Raw genomic sequence first — 21,345 nt, forward strand, 5'->3', positions numbered from 1 at the left:
TACACAGTGACTGCACCAGCAGCAGCAGAATAGTGAGTGCAGCTCTGGAGTATAATACAGGATGTAAGTCAGGATCAGTACAGGATAAGTAATGTCATGTATGTACACAGTGACTGCACCAGCAGCAGAATAGCGAGTGCATGTTACGTTTTTCCTGCTGTTATGTAGTATCTTATGTTAGATTAGGTGTCTTAATTAGATTTTTTTGTTATTTTTATATTTCTTTGGAATTTTTGCTCTTCCTTTGCCCTCGGTTCTCCTGGAGTTGCTGTGGTGTCACTCTGGGAGATGGAATGTCCCCGCTTTCATCCTCCTCATCATCCCTTGTCTCGGGGATGGTCTCCCCTCCCTCTTCTGGGCTGGGCTGAGTGTGGACCCCCTCCCCATCCTTCCCTCCTGTTGTGGGGGTGCGAGGCGGGTGTCAGGGCTGCGGTGGGGGCTGCTGCTGCTGCTGCCTTGTTCTGGTGCTGTGCTCCGGCTTGTAGTAGTAGTGGCGGCTGCTGGGACTGGAAGCATGAGTACTGCAGCAGCGCTCTTCTCCTCTGTGCTCCAGGCAGGCTGCGTGCAGTGGGGGAGGGGCTAGAGCACATCCAGCGCTGTCATTTTATACATTACTGAATCAGTGCAGGCGAATCCTGGAGGGACAGCGCTGCATCTTGGCTGTAGACGGCATCTTCTGTGCGCTCCCATCCCGCCATGCTCTGACCAGACCCCGCACTGCTCTCCGTGCACTGCTGCCGCCTTCCTCTCTGCATCGGGGTGACTGATCCTCTCACTGTGGGATGGCTTTAGTAATGGAACCTATTAGCAAGTGGAGCGCCAAGCAAGTGGTGGACTGGATGAAAGGTACGGTAGCATCTCCTCCTATAGTGGGAGCCATGGATTGCTGGTGGTCCCTGATGGGAGTGGGGGTAGGGATCCTGCATGCACCATGAGCAGCTCCTATGGATCAGCACCCTGGACAGCGCTCTGGATCCGCTATGGGGAAATACCTGGAAGTGCCAGAGATGGCTGTGCTGCTGGTGGCTGATAGAATAAGTGGCAGGTGATAATTGGCAGCTCCCGTCATTGGATACATGACATATCATATAGTGATTGCTGCCGCTGTCATTGGCTGCTGCCTGTGTGGGAATCTCCGAGCTCACAGATGCAGCAGAGTGGAGCGGGTATGCTGGGAGCAGGGATGATGTGCTATATACAGAATAGATACATTGTAGGGTGACAGCTTGTCAGTGACCTGGGATCATATGGATACATTGTATCACACTGGGAAAAGGACCTCGGCACTTGTATCTAATCTAATGGAGCGCATATAATGTACATAGAGACACATATATGGCACATATATTGTATATAGAGACATATAACAAACACTGTATATAGAGAGATATCGCACATGTATTGTACAAAGAGGATTATATATATACACTGTTTATTGAGACAGATGTACATATCTAACACGGAGACTATATATATATATATCACATATACAAGTGTGTATTACAGTACATTACATGTACAGGTGTCTATATTATACTATATATGATGTAATATAACTGGTGTATATTACATTATAGTATATTGCATCACATGTACAGGTGTCTATATTATAGTACAAGATAGTAAATAACTGGTGTAGATTACATTATAGTATATTACATCATGTGTACAGGTGTGTAAATGATGATACTATGTTATATCACATGTACAGGTGTATATAACATGATTATGTGATGCACAGGTTATATACAGGGCCTCCAGGTTGTATATTGTGGGTTTCTCCTCCACTGTTCTTCTTTGGCTGGTCATGACCAGGGGTATAGGTTTGGGTTGAGATTTTGAGGTCAGATTTGGGGATCAATGTTAAGGATCAGTGTTGGGGATGAATGTTTGGGGTCAGGGTTGAGGATGAGGGCTGGGGATCAGAGTTGAGGATAAGGTTTGGGGGTGAGGGTTGCGGATCAGTGTTGGGTCAGAACTGGTGATCAGAGTTACAGATCAGGGCTGAGGACCAGTGTTAGGGATCAGAGTTAGAGGATCAGTGTTGGGGATCAGTGTTGGGGATCAGTGTTGGGGATCAGTGTTGGGGATCAGTGTTGGGGATCAGTGTTATGGATCAGTGTTATGGATCAGGGTTGGGGTTAGGATTACGGATCAGTTTTGGGGATCAGGGTTGAGGATCTGTGTTGGGGGTCAGGATCAGTGTTAGGGTCAGGGTTATGGATCAATGTTGGGGGTCAGGGTTACGGAACAGTGTTAGGTGCCAGGGTTAAGGATCTAAGTTAGGGATTAATTTTGGGGTCAGTGTTGAGTGTCAGGTTTGAGGATCAGTGTTAGGATTCATGTTGGGTTTAGGGATGTGGGTCAATGTTGGGGAACAGTGTTGGGGTTTGGCATGGGGGTCAAGGTTGGGGCTCAGTGTCGGATTGGTGTTGGGGGTCAGGGTTGAGAATCAGCGTTAGGTTTCAGCATTGAGGATCAGTGTTGGGGTCAGGGTTGAGGATTAGTGTTGGGTTAGGGATCATTGTTGGGGTCATGGTTGAGGCTCAGAGTTGGGGATCAGGGTTACAGATCAGGAATTGGCATTAGGGTTTAGGATCAGTGTTGAGGTAATGGATGGGGGTCAGGGTTTAGTATCAGTGTTGGGGGTCATTATTGGACCTCGTGGTTCATGGTTCATTACTCTTGATTATTATTATTATTATTATGACTTGTTGGGTGGAGGGGGTCATTCACCTCAGCCAATGCCTTCATCACAAGCTCTTCATGCTCCCAGGTTCATGTATATAAAATCTGTCATAAAATAAATATAAAATAAAGTCTTATAACACAAATAATTCTGCTGCACCAATGATCTCTACATGTAGCAGATCAGATGACGTGTCCTCAATGTAAATGCAGCTCTGGATGTAAGTTTAGATGATATGCCACAATGTAAATTTACTGACTACTGAAATCCAAGTGCATCACTACATTCCCTTCCCACGTAGCAGTCATCTGGGCCTACAGAGACATTGGGTCACATTTACTTACCCGTCCCGTTGACGCCGCCGATCCGGAATGTCCAACGAGGATTCAGAGCTGCCACGATTAACTAAGATCGTGCGTCCAATTTCCTGCTGTGTCGCTTCCCCCGCTGAGGTCCGCCGGAGTTCACCTTCTTCTTCCCGGTGCATGTGAGTGCGGATCTTGCGACACAATTTGGTTTTTAAATTCTGCAGTTTGCCTGAATCAGTCGGGTTGTCAGACGTCCACGCTCCCCGATTTGTGTCGCATGAAAGCCGGCGCCGATGTGCCACAATCCAATCGCGTGCGCCAAAAACCCGGGCAATTCAGGGCCAAACGGTAAAAAGTCGGGAAGTCTGACGAACATGCGTCTGACATACCCTTAGTAAATTTGCCCCATTGGGTCACATTTAAGTGTTTGCGGCAGTTTTTTGTCTGACTTTGCACTGGAAAGAACGTGGAAACTTCTTCTACATGTAGTTATAAAGTGTCTGTGCTCTGTGTCCGACACAAAATTCTGCACATAGAGGGACGTTCCTGTGCAGAATCGGACCGTATGCCACAATTATTACTGTGACAGAATTGTGTCGCACTCCCTATGGTGCACCAAAAAAAGTTAGTGCCGCTTTCCGAGCAGTGCAGGGGGCGCCAGATAATGGAGACCGGGTCCCAGTGTTCTGCCGCCTGAACATTAGTGACTGCACTGCTCTTGATAAATGTGGCCTTTGTGTGTGCAGCTCTGGATGTGAGCGGAGTATTAGATATAAGACAAGAAGTGATGAGATGTGAGCGGATCTGGGATGTGATGATGTGCCGCTCATGTCACTGCCGCCGGCTGACTTTTAATAATCTCATTTTTGAGTTTTTACATCTGGAGCTTGAGAAAGTTTCAGATTTAATTATGTATCAGGTGGGGAAGGGGAGCGTAATAACCCCCCCAGGACATGGCCTGTTATTACATGACGGATCCATAACTGTACTAAGAACATTCAGGGGGGGGGGGCGCTAATACTAGCTATACCTGCTATAACCTGGGGATTCCTTATATATATAATGATATATGTACAGCCGGTATAACCTGGGGATCTTCTGCATATAGTGATATGGAACATGCTGGTATAACCTGGAGATCTCCTGTATATAATGATATATGTACAGCCGGTATAACCTGGGGATCTCCTGTATATAATGATATATGTACAGCCGGTATAACCTGGGGAACTCCTGTATATAATGATATATGTACAGCTGGTATAACCTGGAGATCTCCTGTATATAATGATATATGTACAGCTGGTATAACCTGGGGATGTCCTGTATATAATGATATATGTACAGCTGGTATAACCTGGAGATCTCCTGTATATAATGATATATGTACAGCCGGTATAACCTGGGGAACTCCTGTATATAATGATATATGTACAGCCGGTATAACCTGGGGATCTCCTGTATATAATGATATATGTACAGCCGGTATAACCTGGGGATCTCCTGTATATAATGATATATGCACAGCTGGTATAACCTGGGGATCTCCTGTATATAGGACATGCAATACTCGCTTTTCTGCTGTATCCATGATATTTTGGCTTTTCCTCCTCAGTTTTTGCTGTATATTTCTTTACTTCCTGGTTCATGGTGATTTTCATTCATATTAATAGACCTCAGATTCTTGTGTTGGTCGTTTTGGCAGCTGTCACTGTAATGTCCCCACTTGTGTGTTAATTACCATTAATAACAGATCTACCCCTTGATCCTTGACATGATAGCCCCAGGCACACGAAGGGTTACCAGCAGACATGGAGTCATTAGTTCCCCCTTCTTGGCAGATGAGACACAATCATGATTCTGACACTCTCTCCTTTATCAATCACAGAAATGTGGAGGGGAGTGATTTCTAAAAACTTTGTGTATACTGTTAGTAGCTGCAAGATAAGGATGTCAATTCCAGAATTGTGGCTTTCCCATGTTCATTGGAGGTGCCTCCTCACACTGCTGTGCTCTCTCCAGTCAGTGTTATGTCCCAGGAGAGGTGTGTAATCAGACCTCACACTGCTGTGCTCTGTGCTCTCTGCAGATAGTGTTAGGCTTTATCCCTAGAGAGATGTGTAATCATTCCTTTATGTATATTAGTAGAAGCAGGACTGTGAAAAATGGATTGTAGCTTCTCTAAGTGCATTGGGATGTCTCCTCACACTGCTGTGCTCCCTCTCCTTATAAACATGTGTATTGTGTGGCACTGCTGTAAATGGTATGGTGTTGGTGGCTCTTGTAGTAAGCTTTACCATATTCATCATTAGGCAGTAGTAACATGTGACTACATGATCTATTATTTACAATGTATCATCACACAAGAATAGAAATCACTAAAATGTAACAAAAACTTTCTGCAACTTCCAGTCTGGCCTCCAGGGGCACCACTCCACCAAGTTCTATGTCTGTAGACCCAGTACTGGAGCCGAGGCTTGTCAGCACCCCATCAAATCTCATATAAGGGAGACCCCGTCTGTTCTACTTATTTCCACTGTGATACATAAACTTATAGTCGGCTCCACTCATCACCGTCAACAACCCTTTAAATGACACCCCTTGCAAATGCAATCGTCTCTTACACATCTTAGCAATGTATGGATTAGATCCTGCTGCCTGAGATCCAACACAACTAGGAAAAGGATGATTTTCCAAGTCTGATGTCTGTACATAACTTCTTTCAGGCTTAGATACTGTGATACGTGATGTGGAATGAAGTGCATTGTGGACCACACAAGAGGAGCCCCGAGAACACAGGCCCAATCATTATTGACACTATTATAAATCAAAGGTTCCACCATCATAAATAATACATGGCACATAACCGCCACTTAGCACAAATTACTAAGTCCGGCATCTAATGTGGCACAACTTTTACAAAGAAAGTGCAGCCTGCACTAAGGCAGCTTCTACATGTGATTCTACATCTCATAGGATACACTGGAGACTCTGCACACAGCACACACAGATAGTATAGACAGGCAGTGTGATGTCACATCTCATAGGATACACTGGAGACTGCACACAGCACACACAGATAGTATAGACAGGCAGTGTGATGTTACATCTCATAGGATACACTGGAGACTCTGCACACAGCACACACAGATAGTATAGACAGACAGTGTGATGTCACATCTCATAGGATACACTGGAGACTCTGCACACAGCACACAGATAGTATAGACAGGCAGTGTGATGTTACATCTCATAGGATACACTGGAGACTCTGCACACAGCACACAGATAGTATAGACAGGCAGTGTGATGTTACATCTCATAGGATACACTGGAGACTCTGCACACAGCACACAGATAGTATAGACAGGCAGTGTGATGTTACATCTCATAGGATACACTGGAGACTCTGCACACAGCACACACAGATAGTATAGACAGGCAGTGTGATGTTACATCTCATAGGATACACTGGAGTCCCTGCACACAGCACACAGATAATATAGACAGGCAGTGTGATGTCACATCTCATAGGATACACTGGAGACTCTGCACACAGCACACAGATAGTATAGACAGGCAGTGTGATGTTACATCTCATAGGATACACTGGAGACCCTGCACACAGCACACAGATAGTATAGACAGGCAGTGTGATGTTACATCTCATAGGATACACTGGAGACTCTGCATACAGCACACACAGATAGTATAGACAGGCAGTGTGATGTTACATCTCATAGGATACACTGGAGACTCTGCACACAGCACACAGATAGTATAGACAGGCAGTGTGATGTTACATCTCATAGGATACACTGGAGACCCTGCACACAGCACACACAGATAGTATAGACAGGCAGTGTGATGTTACATCTCATAGGATACACTGGAGACTCTGCACACAGCACACACAGATAGTATAGACAGGCAGTGTGATGTTACATCTCATAGGATACACTGGAGACTCTGCACACAGCACACACAGATAGTATAGACAGGCAGTGTGATGTTACATCTCATAGGATACACTGGAGACTCTGCACACAGCACACAGATAGTATAGACAGGCAGTGTGATGTCACATCTCATAGGATACACTGGAGACTCTGCACACAGCACACAGATAGTATAGACAGGCAGTGTGATGTTACATCTCATAGGATACACTGGAGACTGCACACAGCACACAGATAGTATAGACAGGCAGTGTGATGTCACATCTCATAGGATACACTGGAGACTCTGCACACAGCACACACAGATAGTATAGACAGGCAGTGTGATGTCACATCTCATAGGATACACTGGAGGCTCTGCACACAGCATACAGATAGTATAGACAGGCAGTGTGATGTTACATCTCATAGGATACACTGGAGGCTCTGCACACAGCACACACAGATAGTATAGACAGGCTGTGTGATGTTACATCTCATAGGATACACTGGAGACTCTGCACACAGATAGCATAGACAGGCAGTGTGATGTTACATCTCATAGGATACACTGGAGGCTCTGCACACAGCACACACAGATAGTATAGACAGACAGTGTGATTCTACATCTCATAGGATACACTGGAGACTCTGCACACAGCACACACAGATAGTATAGACAGGCAGTGTGATGTTACATCTCATAGGATACACTGGAGACTCTGCACACAGCACACAGATAGCATAGACAGGCAGTGTGATGTTACATCTCATAGTATACACTGGAGACAGCACACAGATAGTATAGACAGGCAGTGTGATGTTACATCTCATAGGATACACTGGAGACTCTGCACACAGCACACAGATAGTATAGACAGGCAGTGTGATGTTACATCTCATAGGATACTCTGGAGACTCTGCACACAGCACACAGATAGTATAGACAGGCAGTGTGATGTCACATCTCATAGGATACACTGGAGACTCTGCACACAGCACACACAGATAGTATAGACAGGCAGTGTGATGTTACATCTCATAGGATACACTGGAGACCCTGCACACAGCACACACAAATAGTATAGACAGGCAGTGTGATGTTACATCTCATAGGATACACTGGACACCCTTCACACAGCACACACAGATAGTATAGACAGGCAGTGTGATGTTACATCTCATAGGATACACTGGAGACTCTGCACACAGCACACAGATAGTATAGACAGGCAGTGTGATGTTACATCTCATAGGATACACTGGAGACCCTGCACACAGCACACACAGATAGTATAGACAGGCAGTGTGATGTCACATCTCATAGGATACACTGGAGACTCTGCACACAGCACACACAGATAGTATAGACAGGCAGTGTGATGTTACATCTCATAGGATACACTGGAGACTCTGCACACAGCACACACAGATAGTATAGACAGGCAGTGTGATGTTACATCTCATAGGATACACTGGAGACTCTGCACACAGCACACAGATAGTATAGACAGGCAGTGTGATGTCACATCTCATAGGATACACTGGAGACTCTGCACACAGCATACACAGATAGTATAGACAGGCAGTGTGATGTTACATCTCATAGGATACACTGGAGACTCTGCACACAGTACACACAGATAGCATAGACAGGCAGTGTGATGTTACATCTCATAGGATACACTGGAGACTCTGCACACAGCACACAGATAGTATAGACAGGCAGTGTGATGTTACATCTCATAGAATACACTGGAGACTCTGCACACAGTACACACAGATAGTATAGACAGGCAGTGTGATGTTACATCTCATAGGATACACTGGAGGCTCTGCACACAGCACACAGATAGTATAGACAGGCAGTGTGATGTTACATCTCATAGGATACACTGGAGACTGCACACAAATAGTATAGACAGGCAGTGTGATGTTACATCTCATAGGATACACTGGAGACTCTGCACACAGCACACAGAGATAGTATAGACAGGCAGTGTGATGTCACATCTCATAGGATACACTGGAGACGCTGCACACAGCACACACAGATAGTATAGACAGGCAGTGTGATGTCACATCTCATAGGATACACTGGAGACTCTGCACACAGCACACACAGATAGTATAGACAGGCAGTGTGATGTCACATCTCATAGGATACACTGGAGACTCTGCACACAGCACACACAGATAGTATAGACAGGCAGTGTGATGTCACATCTCATAGGATACACTGGAGACGCTGCACACAGCACACACAGATAGTATAGACAGGCAGTGTGATGTCACATCTCATAGGATACACTGGAGGCTCTGCACACAGCACACAGATAGTATAGACAGGCAGTGTGATGTTACATCTCATAGGATACACTGGAGACTCTGCACACAGATAGTATAGACAGGCAGTGTGATGTCACATCTCATAGGATACACTGGAGACTCTGCACACAGCACACACAGATAGTATATACAGGCAGTGTGATGTTACATCTCATAGGATACACTGGAGACTCTGCACACAGCACACACAGATAGTATAGACAGGCAGTGTGATGTTACATCTCATAGGATACACTAGAGACTTTGCACACAGCACACACAGATAGTATAGACAGGCAGTGTGATGTTACATCTCATAGGATACACTGGAGACTCTGCATACAGCACACACAGATAGTATAGACAGGCAGTGTGATGTCACATCTCATAGGATACACTGGAGACTCTGCACACAGCACACAGATAGTATAGACAGGCAGTGTGATGTTACATCTCATAGGATACACTGGAGACCCTACACACAGCACACACAGATAGTATAGACAGGCAGTGTGATGTTACATCCCATAGGATACACTGGAGACTCTTCACACAGCACACACAGATAGTATATACAGGCAGTGTGATGTTACATCTCATAGGATACACTGGAGACTCTGCACACAGCACACACAGATAGTATAGACAGGCAGTGTGATGTTACATCTCATAGGATACACTGGAGACTCTGCACACAGCACACAGATAGTATAGACAGGCAGTGTGATGTCACATCTCATAGTATACACTGGAGACTCTGCACACAGCACACACAGATAGTATAGACAGGCAGTGTGATGTTACATCTCATAGGATACACTGGAGACTCTGCACACAGCACACACAGATAGTATAGACAGGCAGTGTGATGTCACATCTCATAGGATACACTGGAGACTGCACACAGCACACACATATAGTATAGACAGGCAGTGTGATGTTACATCTCATAGGATACACTGGAGACTCTGCACACAGCACACACAGATAGTATAGACAGGCAGTGTGATGTTACATCTCATAGGATACACTGGAGACTCTGCACGCAGCACACACAGATAGTATAGACAGGCAGTGTGATGTTACATCTCATAGGATACACTGGAGACTCTGCACACAGCACACACAGATAGTATAGACAGGCAGTGTGATGTCACATCTCATAGGATACACTGGAGACTCTGCACACAGCACACAGATAGTATAGACAGGCAGTGTGATGTTACATCTCATAGGATACACCGGAGACTCTGCACACAGTACACACAGATAGTATAGACAGGCAGTGTGATGTTACAGCTCATAGGATACACTGGAGACTGCACACAGCACACAGATAGTATAGACAGGCAGTGTGATGTTACATCTCATAGGATACACTGGAGACCCTGCACACAGCACACACAGATAGTATAGACAGGCAGTGTGATGTTACATCTCATAGAATACACTGGAGACTCTGCACACAGCACACACAGATAGTATAGACAGGCAGTGTGATGTCACATCTCATAGGATACACTGGAGGCTCTGCACAGAGCACACACAGATAGTATAGACAGGCAGTGTGATGTTACATCTCATAGGATACACTGGAGACCCTGCACACAGCACACAGATAGTATAGACAGGCAGTGTGATGTTACATCTCATAGGATACACTGGAGACTCTGCACACAGCACACACAGATAGTATAGACAGGCAGTGTGATGTTACATCTCATAGGATACACTGGAGACTCTGCACACAGCACACACAGATAGTATAGACAGGCAGTGTGATGTTACAGCTCATAGGATACACTGGAGACTGCACACAGCACACAGATAGTATAGACAGGCAGTGTGATGTTACATCTCATAGGATACACTGGAGACCCTGCACACAGCACACAGATAGTATAGACAGGCAGTGTGATGTCACATCTCATAGGATACACTGGAGACTCTGCACACAGCACACACAGATAGTATAGACAGGCAGTGTGATGTTACATCCCATAGGATACACTGGAGACTCTGCACACAGCACACACAGATAGTATAGACAGGCAGTGTGATGTCACATCTCATAGGATACACTGGAGACTCTGCACACAGCACACACAGATAGTATAGACAGGCAGTGTGATGTTACATCTCATAGGATACACTGGAGACTCTGCACACAGCACACACAGATAGTATAGACAGGCAGTGTGATGTTACAGCTCATAGGATACACTGGAGACTGCACACAGCACACAGATAGTATAGACAGGCAGTGTGATGTTACATCTCATAGGATACACTGGAGACCCTGCACACAGCACACAGATAGTATAGACAAGCAGTGTGATGTTACATCTCATAGGATACACTGGAGACTCTGCACACAGCACACACAGATAGTATAGACAGGCAGTGTGATGTTACATCTCATAGGATACACTGGAGGCTCTGCACAGAGCACACACAGATAGTATAGACAGACAGTGTGATGTTACATCTCATAGGCTACACTGGAGGCTCTGCACACAGATAGTATAGACAGGCAGTGTGATGTTACATCTCATAGGATACACTGGAGACTGCACACAGCACACACATATAGTATAGACAGGCAGTGTGATGTTACATCTCATAGGATACACTGGAGACTCTGCACACAGCACACACATATAGTATAGACAGGCAGTGTGATGTTACATCTCATAGGAAACACTGGAGACTCTGCACACAGCACACACAGATAGTATAGACAGGCAGTGTGATGTTACATCTCATAGGATACACTGGAGACTCTGCACACAGCACACAGATAGTATAGAGAGGCAGTGTGATGTTACATCTCATAGGATACACTGGAGACTCTGCACACAGCACACAGATAGTATAGACAGGCAGTGTGATGTTACATCTCATAGGATACACTGGAGACTCTGCACACAGCACACACAGATAGTATAGACAGGCAGTGTGATGTTACATCTCTTAGGATACACTGGAGACTCTGCACACAGCACACAGATAGTATAGACAGGCAGTGTGATGTTACATCTCATAGGATACACTGGAGACCCTGCACACAGCACACACAGATAGTATAGACAGGCAGTGTGATGTTACATCTCACAGGATACACTGGAGATCCTGCACACAGCACACACAGATAGTATAGACAGGCAGTGTGATGTTACATCTCATAGGATACACTGGAGACCCTGCACACAGCACACAGATAGTATAGACAAGCAGTGTGATGTTACATCCCATAGGATACACTGGAGACTCTGCACACAGCACACAGATAGTATAGACAGGCAGTGTGATGTTACATCTCATAGGATACACTGGAGACTCTGCACACAGCACACACAGTTAGTATAGACAGGCAGTGTGATGTTACATCTCATAGGATACACTGCAGACTCTGCACACAGCACACACAGATAGTATAGACAGGCAGTGTGATGTCACATCTCATAGGATACACTGGAGACTCTGCACACAGCACACACAGATAGTATAGACAGGCAGTCTGATGTCACATCTCATAGGATACACTGGAGACTCTGCACACAGCACACACAGATAGTATAGACAGGCAGTGTGATGTTACGTCTCATAGGATACACTGGAGGCTCTGCACACAGCACACACAGATAGTATAGACAGGCAGTGTGATGTCACATCTCATAGGATACACTGGAGACTCTGCACACAGCACACAGATAGTATAGACAGGCAGTGTGATGTTACATCTCATAGGATACACTGGAGACCCTGCACACAGCACACAGATAGTATAGACAAGCAGTGTGATGTTACATCCCATAGGATACACTGGAGACTCTGCACACAGCACACACAGATAGTATAGAGTACATGCAGTACAGGCATATGATTATAACTACTATAATCCTTAGTATACTAAGTATCCCATGGGCCTAGGGCTGTTCTCCCGACTAGGGCCCCCCAGCATCCAAACAAACCTCCTGGACTGAGACCTAACCTCCTCTGGCTGTCGACACCGCAGCAGCCTTTACTGGCCCCCCATTTACAGAAATGTCCACAGCAGAGCCCCCCTTTACAGATATGTCCTAAGCAGAGCCATCCTTTTCATAAATGTCCACAGCAGAGCCCCCCTTTACAGAAATTTCTGCAACAGAACCCCGCTTTACAAGGGGAAGATACAAATAAAGTTTTTGTTGTGTTTTCAATGCTTTTTTTTTATGTAGTTTTTGAGGAATAGCCAGGAGACGGCCAAAAAATTGTAAATATACTTGAAATACAAATACTTGTGAATCTGCTCCAGTCTCTAACAACTGCAACTAAACAGTTACAGTAGTAATTATTATGTTTCAATACGCAATGTGTGAACGCAGCCTAACAGAGATGTGTACTGGGTGTTACATCTGGTGGCAACGCAAAAGGGGGACATATTAGCCCTGATTCGCCCCTGGCTGTGCGCTGCGTTCCACCCTGTAGTTGTCTGGACATTTTCTCTATAATTCACTAATTAATAGCAGATATAATTGTTGCAGTGAGATATAATATAATATTACACTAATCAGATTCCACTTCAGCGTTTGCACGGACATTGCTGTTGTCTGGAGGCCGCGGCGGTGATTGTATCAGGAATACAGGATCTGATGTGAGGAGCAGATGGGGAGCAGTTTGTTACAATGTATCAGTGCAGGATACATGTGTCTTGGGCTATAATAATAATAATTCCTTTATGTATATAGCGCACACAGATTACACAGCGCACTCCTAGGTTAGGGCTTGGTTCACATCTTGCAAGATTTACGTCTAAAAGTCTACAGAAACTGATGCATTTTTCTTGTCTACGTTTTTATTATGTATATGTTTTATCCGTGGCATCCGTTTTCACACTTAAAGGATTAAGGACTGTAAACCAAGCCCCTCAGACTCATTTGCATAATTGTAAAGCCTAATTTTTTTCCTTATAACAAGGGCATAAGAAGCCAGTATGTCGGTGCTTGGTGTAGAACAGGGGCAGCGTCAGCACTTGGCATACATGGGCAAGTGCTGGGGCCCAGAACTGCCCTGGGGGCCCACATAAGCCTGTACATAATGAATCCATAGGGGGTGAGGGGGCTGTATATAAAATAACCATGAGGAGGCTGTTTGGAATGATAAATTAGAGAATATTTTAGGGAACAGGAGACTTTTTTTAGCTTCTGAAATTTTAATTCTGCCACATGAGTTCACAGCAAAGGGGCCCACTGAGGCTCTGACGCCCAGGGGCCTACTGAAACCTGGAGCCATCCCTGGTCTACAATATTTCATCCTGGTGTTAGATGTCCTATGTATATATATATAATTTTTTAAGATAATTTTGAGATCCATGTTTGGGCATAAAAATGGATGTGTTGAATTGATGCAAACGCTGTAACACTTTATGTATACCTTAAAATAAACATTACATACATTCTCTTCACTGAGAAACGTGTCCGTTAGCAGTGTGCTAACCCAGTTAGCCAGATGTGAACCCAGTCTTAGCCATAGAGCTGAGCTGTCTGCTACAGTGTAACAGGATGTTCTGTACTAACAAAAGGGGGATAAATGTAACAGAGATAGTAGTCACTGCCCTACCCCCTGCCTGAATGAGAGGTAGTCACAGCCCCGCCCCCTATCTGTATATCCTGTGTGAGAGGTAGTCACAGCCCTGCCCCCTGCCTGTATATTATGTGTGAAAGGTAGTCACAGCCCCACCCCCTGCCAGTATATCCTGTGTGAGAGGTAGTCACAGCCTTGCCCCCTGCCTGTATATCCTGTGTGAGAGGTAGTCACAGCTCCGCCCCCTGCCTGTATATCCTGTGTGAGAGGTGGTCACAGCCTCTCCCCCTGCCTGTATATCCTGTGTGAGAGGTAGTCACAGCCCCGCCCCCTGCCTGTATAATAATAATTTTTTTATTTATATAGCACCTACAGATTACGCAGCGCTGCACAAAGCTTGCTAAATAGGTCCCTGTCCCCATGGGGCTTACAATCTAATCAACCTAGCAGTATGTTTTTGGAGTGTGGGAGGAAACCCAGGCAAACACGGAGAGAACATACAAACTCTTTGCAGATGTTGACCTGGGTGGGACTTGAACCAAGGACTCCAGTGCTACAAGGCAGAAGTGCTACCCCTCAGCCACCATGCTGCCCACAATCACAGCCCCACTCCCTGCCTGAATATACCATGTGTTGGAGCCCCGCCTCTGCTGATGACATCACTGATATGATGTCATAGAGTGTAACCCTGTATTTCTTGCAGTATTTTCCTGGTTTCTCTGTATTTGCTTCTTTCCTGTCCTGGGTTTGTGCTGGTTCTGATGATGATTCTGGGCCGGATCTTCCTCTGGGGATCTGGGGGCGTCTGTCTGGCTACAATGTGACCATGTACTGTATCTGCACATTTCATGGCTAAATATAGACATCCCCTCCCCCGCCACATAACCAGCGATGTGACCAGTAATGGGGGGTGCAGGGGCCCGGGGGCCGCTCTGATTAGCTCCTCTGCATTGATCCTGTTGGAAGTAATTATGTGTTTAGCTGGAGGATTTCCCTGATATAAAGCCGCGGCCGCAGAGGAGGGGGGGTTGGAGCCGGTGACGCGCGGACCCTCTCAGCAGTCAGAGCACGGACACGGCAGGCGGACCCCTCCAATCTCACCGCTTTTCATTAAATCACTTCCTGCTTTGTATAAACATGTCACATGCGGTTAATCTTATGTCACTTACTGCAAAGGCAAATAAACCGCGTCAGGAGGCGCCAATATACAACCACCAGGCGCAACGCAGTCACCGCTGGGTATGGGGGAAGCCCTCGTACATTGCATCAGTGAGACCACCCACATACACACAGTCACCCACCCACATACACACAGTCACCCACCCACATACATACAGTCGCCATCCTAATACATTGTGCTACCCCCTCCCTGCTCTGTATACTACCTACATGGCTGTGTATCCCCTAAGATTGGTATCTGTTACCCCCTCCCTTCATCTGTATCCCACCTCCCTCTCTGTGTATCCCCCTCCCCTGCTCTGTAATCCCCTCCCACCTGATCTGTTTTTCCCTCCTCTGCTCTATAATCCCCCCCACTGGCTCTGTATCCCCCTTCTCTGCTCTGTAATCCCCTCCCACCCGCTCTGTATCCCCAATCCCCTGCTCTGTAATCCCCTCCCACCTGATCTGTATCCCCCTCCCCTGCTCTGTAATCCCCTCCCACCCACTGTGTATCCTCCTCCTCTGCTCTATAATCCCCCCCACCCGCTCTGTATCCCCCTCCCCTGCTCTGTAATCTCCCACCTGATCTGTATCCCCCTCCCCTGCTCTGTAATCCCCTCCCACCTGATCTGTATCCCCCTCCCCTGCTCTGTAATCCCCTCCCACCCACTGTGTATCCTCCTCCTCTGCTCTATAATCCATCCCACCCGCTCTGTATCTCCCCTTCCCTGCTCTGTAATCCCCTACCACCCACTGTGTATCCCCCTCCCCTGCTCTGTAATCTCCTCCCACCTGATCTGCATCCCCCTCCCCTGCTCTGTAATCCCCTCCCACCTGATCTGTTTCCCCCCTCCCACCTGATCTGTATTCCCCTCCCACCTGATCTGTTTCCCCCTCCCACCTGATCTGTATCCCCCTCCCCTGCTGTGTAATCCCCTCCCACCTGATCTGTATTCCCCTCCCAACTGATCTGTTTCCCCCCTCCCACCTGATCTGTTTCCCCCCTCCCACCTGATCTGTATCCCCCTCCCCTGCTCTGTAATCCCCTCCCACCTGATCTGTATCCCCCTCCCCTGCTCTGTAATCCCCTCCCACCTGATCTGTATCCTCCTCCCCTGCTCTGTTATCCCCTCCCACCTGATCTGTATCCCCCTCCCCTGCTCTGTAATCCCCTCCCACCTGATCTGTATCCTCCTCCCCTGCGCTGTGTCCCCCCTCCCCCCTCTGTGTGATGCTGATTGCATTGTTGATGTTCCCACTATAAATGATAACGGTGTAACATTATTACAGTCATGAGACGTCGGCCGCTCATCTCTCTCCAGAGCAGACATTACAGAAGCGCAAATTCAGCAGAACTTCATTACAGCGCTGTGCACTCCTCACCACTTTCCTGCTGCATGTGTGCCCCGGATCTGAGGGGGGCAAGAGGGGCATGATCTAGATATACTAGGGGGGGCTCTATCCATATAATGGGGGACCCCTGTCCATATAAAGGGACTAGGAGCATATAATAATTGGGTCTATACACTATATTACAGGCGTGAGCGCAGGTATTATAGCGACATGCATCACATAGTGGCTGTGCCTGGTATTACAGTTTAGTTCCTTTGGCGGGGACGGAGCCACAGAAGAGTCATGTGACCTGTGGATGTGATGTCATAGTTGCATTGAGAAAAAGTCAGAAAACCCCTTCACTAGAGAGGGGCCCAGACTGTGGGACGGCTAATCCTCTCAGTGCATTAGCGGGACCTGCAGATATTTTGTGATTACTAAATAAATAATTTAAACTAAAAACAGTATTTTTGTGACATAGAATGAACCTTTTTTCAGATATTTGCCGATTTAACTCATTGGGGCACATTTATTCATAGTGAGCCACACTGTTAAATGCCCCCTGTGGAGCCCAAATATAATACCCCCTGATGTGATGCCCCTCCTTTAAGCCGCCACTTATTGGCCTGAGGCCCGTTAATACGGACCCGGTATTGGTTTCTATGGGCCTGTGACTTATTGCCCTCATATATCTGCCCCACTGTCTCTGTTGTTGAAGGATTTTCTTGGCGTCTTCTCTGCTGATATCAGTTTCTGAGTGTTTCTTCAGTGACAGGATATAAATTCACTCTCCGTCCTCTGGGATGAGCCGCTGGTGGGTCAGATGTATGGTGGAGCCGCGTCCATATGTACCAGGCCTGACCCCAGGTGCAGCGCCTCCAGCTGTACCTCCGGCATGGAGCCTGACCTGAATCCATCATCTCCGGAGAGGAAGAGACGATCCTTAGAAGACCCTGGATGTAGCGTCTGACGCTGCGCCTGTAATTAGGACGTCAGGGCGAAGATTCTGTGTAAAGCCGATTTATGTCATTAACATAAGCTCAAAAATTAACAAAAACCCAAGAAATGGAGATACTGGAGGAAGTGGAGTCACTGGGGGACATAGAACTGCTCCGGGACATGGTAGCACTGGAAGAAGTGGAGTCACGAGGAACATAGAACCATTCTGGGACATGGAGGCTCTGGAGGAAGTGGAGTCACCAAGGGACATAGAACCGCTCCGGGACATGGAAGCGCTGGAAGAAGTGGAGTCACCAAGGGACATAGAACTGCTCCGGGACATGGAGGCTCTGGAAGAAGTGGAGTCACCAAGTGACATAGAACTGCTCTGGGATATGGAGGCTCTGGAGGAAGTGGAGTCACCAAGGGACATAGAACTGCTCCGGGACATGGAAGCGCTGGAAGAAGTGGAGTCACCAAGGGACATAGAACTGCTCCGGGACATGGAGGCTCTGGAAGAAGTGGAGTCACGAGGAACATAGAACCACTCTGGGATATGGAGGCTCTGGAGGAAGTGGAGTCACCAGGGGACATAGAACTGCTCCGGGACATGGAAGCGCTGGAAGAAGTGGAGTCACCAAGGGACATAGAACTGCTCCGGGACATGGAGGCTCTGGAGGAAGTGGAGTCACCAAGGGACATAGAACTGCTCCGGGACATGGAAGTGCTGGAAGAAGTGGAGTCACCAGGGGATATAGAACCACTCTGGGACATGGAGGCTCTGGAGGAAGTGGAGTCACCAGGAACATAGAACCACTCTGGGACATGGAGGCTCTGGAGGAAGTGGAGTCACCAGGGGACATAGAGCTACTCCGGAACATGGAGGCACCAAAGTAAGTGGAGTCACCAGGAACATACAACCACTCTGGGACATGGAGGCTCTGGAGGAAGTGGAGTCACCAGGAACATAGAACCACTTTGGGACAAGGAGGCTCTGGAGGAAGTGGAGTCAACAGGGGACATAGAACTACCGCGGAACATAGAGGCACTAAAGTAAGTGGAGTCACGGGGGAATAAATAAATGCTTCCCGGCATTGGGTATCCAGAGGAAGTGGAGTCACCAGGGGACATAGAATTGCTCCGGAACATGGAAGTGAACCGCTCTGAGACATGTAGGCCTTGGAGGAAGTGGTGCCTCAGGGAGACATAGTACCGCTCCTGGAAATGGAGGCACAAAAGGAAGTACAGTAACTGGGGAACATGGGGCCACTAACAGGACATGGTGGCCAAGAAATTGCTGTGGGATGTGGGTCTCCAGAGAATTTGGGGTCACCAGAGGACGTGAGACTGCAGAATACAGGGCTATACCAGATCATGAAGGGGTCGGGGCATGTGTGGCCACCAGGGGACATGAAACCAAAAAGTGACTTGGGGCTGCACCTGGACATGGGGGGGGGACATTTCAAGATAAGTCCTTAAAATGGGAACAGACAGAACCTGCGCCCCCCACAATGATCATTCTATATCATTAGGAATCACATTGCCTCAAGACCTGAATCATTGGACACAAGGGTCAAGGGTTGTCTTTGTTGCAGGGAAAAGATGTGGGAGGAAGAATAAATATGTTCACTCAGGATCGCTGCTTGCTGTCAGTGAGTGGATTACTCAGGAATATTTGTACATCCATTGTAGAGAAGATGCTGAGATCCAATGTGCAGAACACATATGCACAAGGGAGGGCGGAGGGTAGAGCTCAGTCATGGAGAATATGGAACAGGTGATGGCAGAACAAGCAAATGAATCCAGAGAGTCCCGCAACTCCACATCATAATAAATCAGCAACTCGTGTATTTATTATTAGATCTGATACTAGAATTATGACAGATAATTATATAGTATAAATAAGAGTATAAAATATAAAAATACATAATTGACAACAACAAAAAAGCAGCAAAATTCTTAAAACATATAATTTGTCTAAATAGAAAACTCATCCATGTAGTTAATCAGAGCAGTGCTGTGCTCCCTGCATTGAGCTACGCTGCGACCCCCTCAGCCCTGAGAAGTCAGCTGCAGCTCAGAGGATAGGCTCACTGCACAGAGCACAGCAGTGTGAGGACACACACCCAGTGCTCTTGGAGAATCTACAATCCTAGAATATAAATCCTACTAACAACATACACGTAGGTCTGATTACACATCTCTCCTGGGACAATACATAACACTGGCTGCAGAGAGCACAGCAGTGTGAGGTCTGATTACACATCTCTCCTGGGACAATACATAACACTGGCTGCAGAGAGCACAGAGCACAGCAGTGTGAGACTAGTTGCAATCCTACACCATAAATCCATGTATCACAGTGCTGCTGCTGCTGCTGCTGCTGCTGCCACTAACAACATACACGTAGGTCTGATTACACATCTCTCCTGGGACAATACATAACACTGGCTGCAGTCTGGAGTCACAATTGCTGACAGTTTCCCTATTATACAGACACATTTGATGATGAGATGATATCAGGATGACTGTGGTTGGATCTCTTAGGAGCGTGCGGCGGGGGAGGGGAGATTTCCAGAAAGCGTCAGTGAGATCTGAGTTACAAAATAATTTACATCAGCGGCCGCGTTCCATTTCACACCTGAAAAGCGTCTCCGGGGAGCTGACGGCTGAGGATGGCGCTGCCAGCTCGGATTAGCGCAGGGGCGGCTTGTAATAACAGCTCCCTACACTGCCGGGGGACAATAATGGATTCTGCTGCAAAAACCCAAGCAAAAGCCATTTTCCTCCAGTTTCTCCTCTGCACTGGAAGATGGGGCGCAGCGCGGTGACCCCTGGTCTCATCATGTTATGGGCTTTATCCCAAGAGACAGAATCCAGGAGATGAGGCGGATTCTGTGCCGCCGTGCGTCCTGCGCGCAGGTAAATGACCTGTCAGGAGACATCAATATCAGGACAGTGACGGCCAAAAATACGCAAAAATAATCTTCATCTCTGATATTTGGTCTAGTATCACCCACAATATATTCAATGAATAATGCAACATAGTCATAAGATGATGTGTGCCCTGTCCTCACACTGCTGT

General features: G+C 46.8%; 1 protein-coding gene across 2 annotated transcripts in view; it reads left to right on the top strand.

Moving 5' to 3' along the window:
* The first annotated feature begins 408 nt into the window (after positions 1-408).
* Positions 409-21,345, top strand: part of LOC140076657 (connector enhancer of kinase suppressor of ras 2-like) — a 170,674-nt gene continuing 149,737 nt past the window's right edge. The window contains exon 1 of one of the 2 annotated variants that reach the window (XM_072123280.1): positions 409-846. In XM_072123280.1, the coding sequence (XP_071979381.1) occupies positions 783-846 (64 nt within the window). In that variant the 5' untranslated portion in view covers positions 409-782. The remainder of the gene's footprint in view (positions 847-21,345) is intronic. The other variant, XM_072123281.1, reaches the window with a different exon arrangement.

The sequence above is a fragment of the Engystomops pustulosus genome, chromosome 9, assembly GCF_040894005.1.
Source record: "Engystomops pustulosus chromosome 9, aEngPut4.maternal, whole genome shotgun sequence".
NCBI lineage: Eukaryota > Metazoa > Chordata > Amphibia > Anura > Leptodactylidae > Engystomops > Engystomops pustulosus.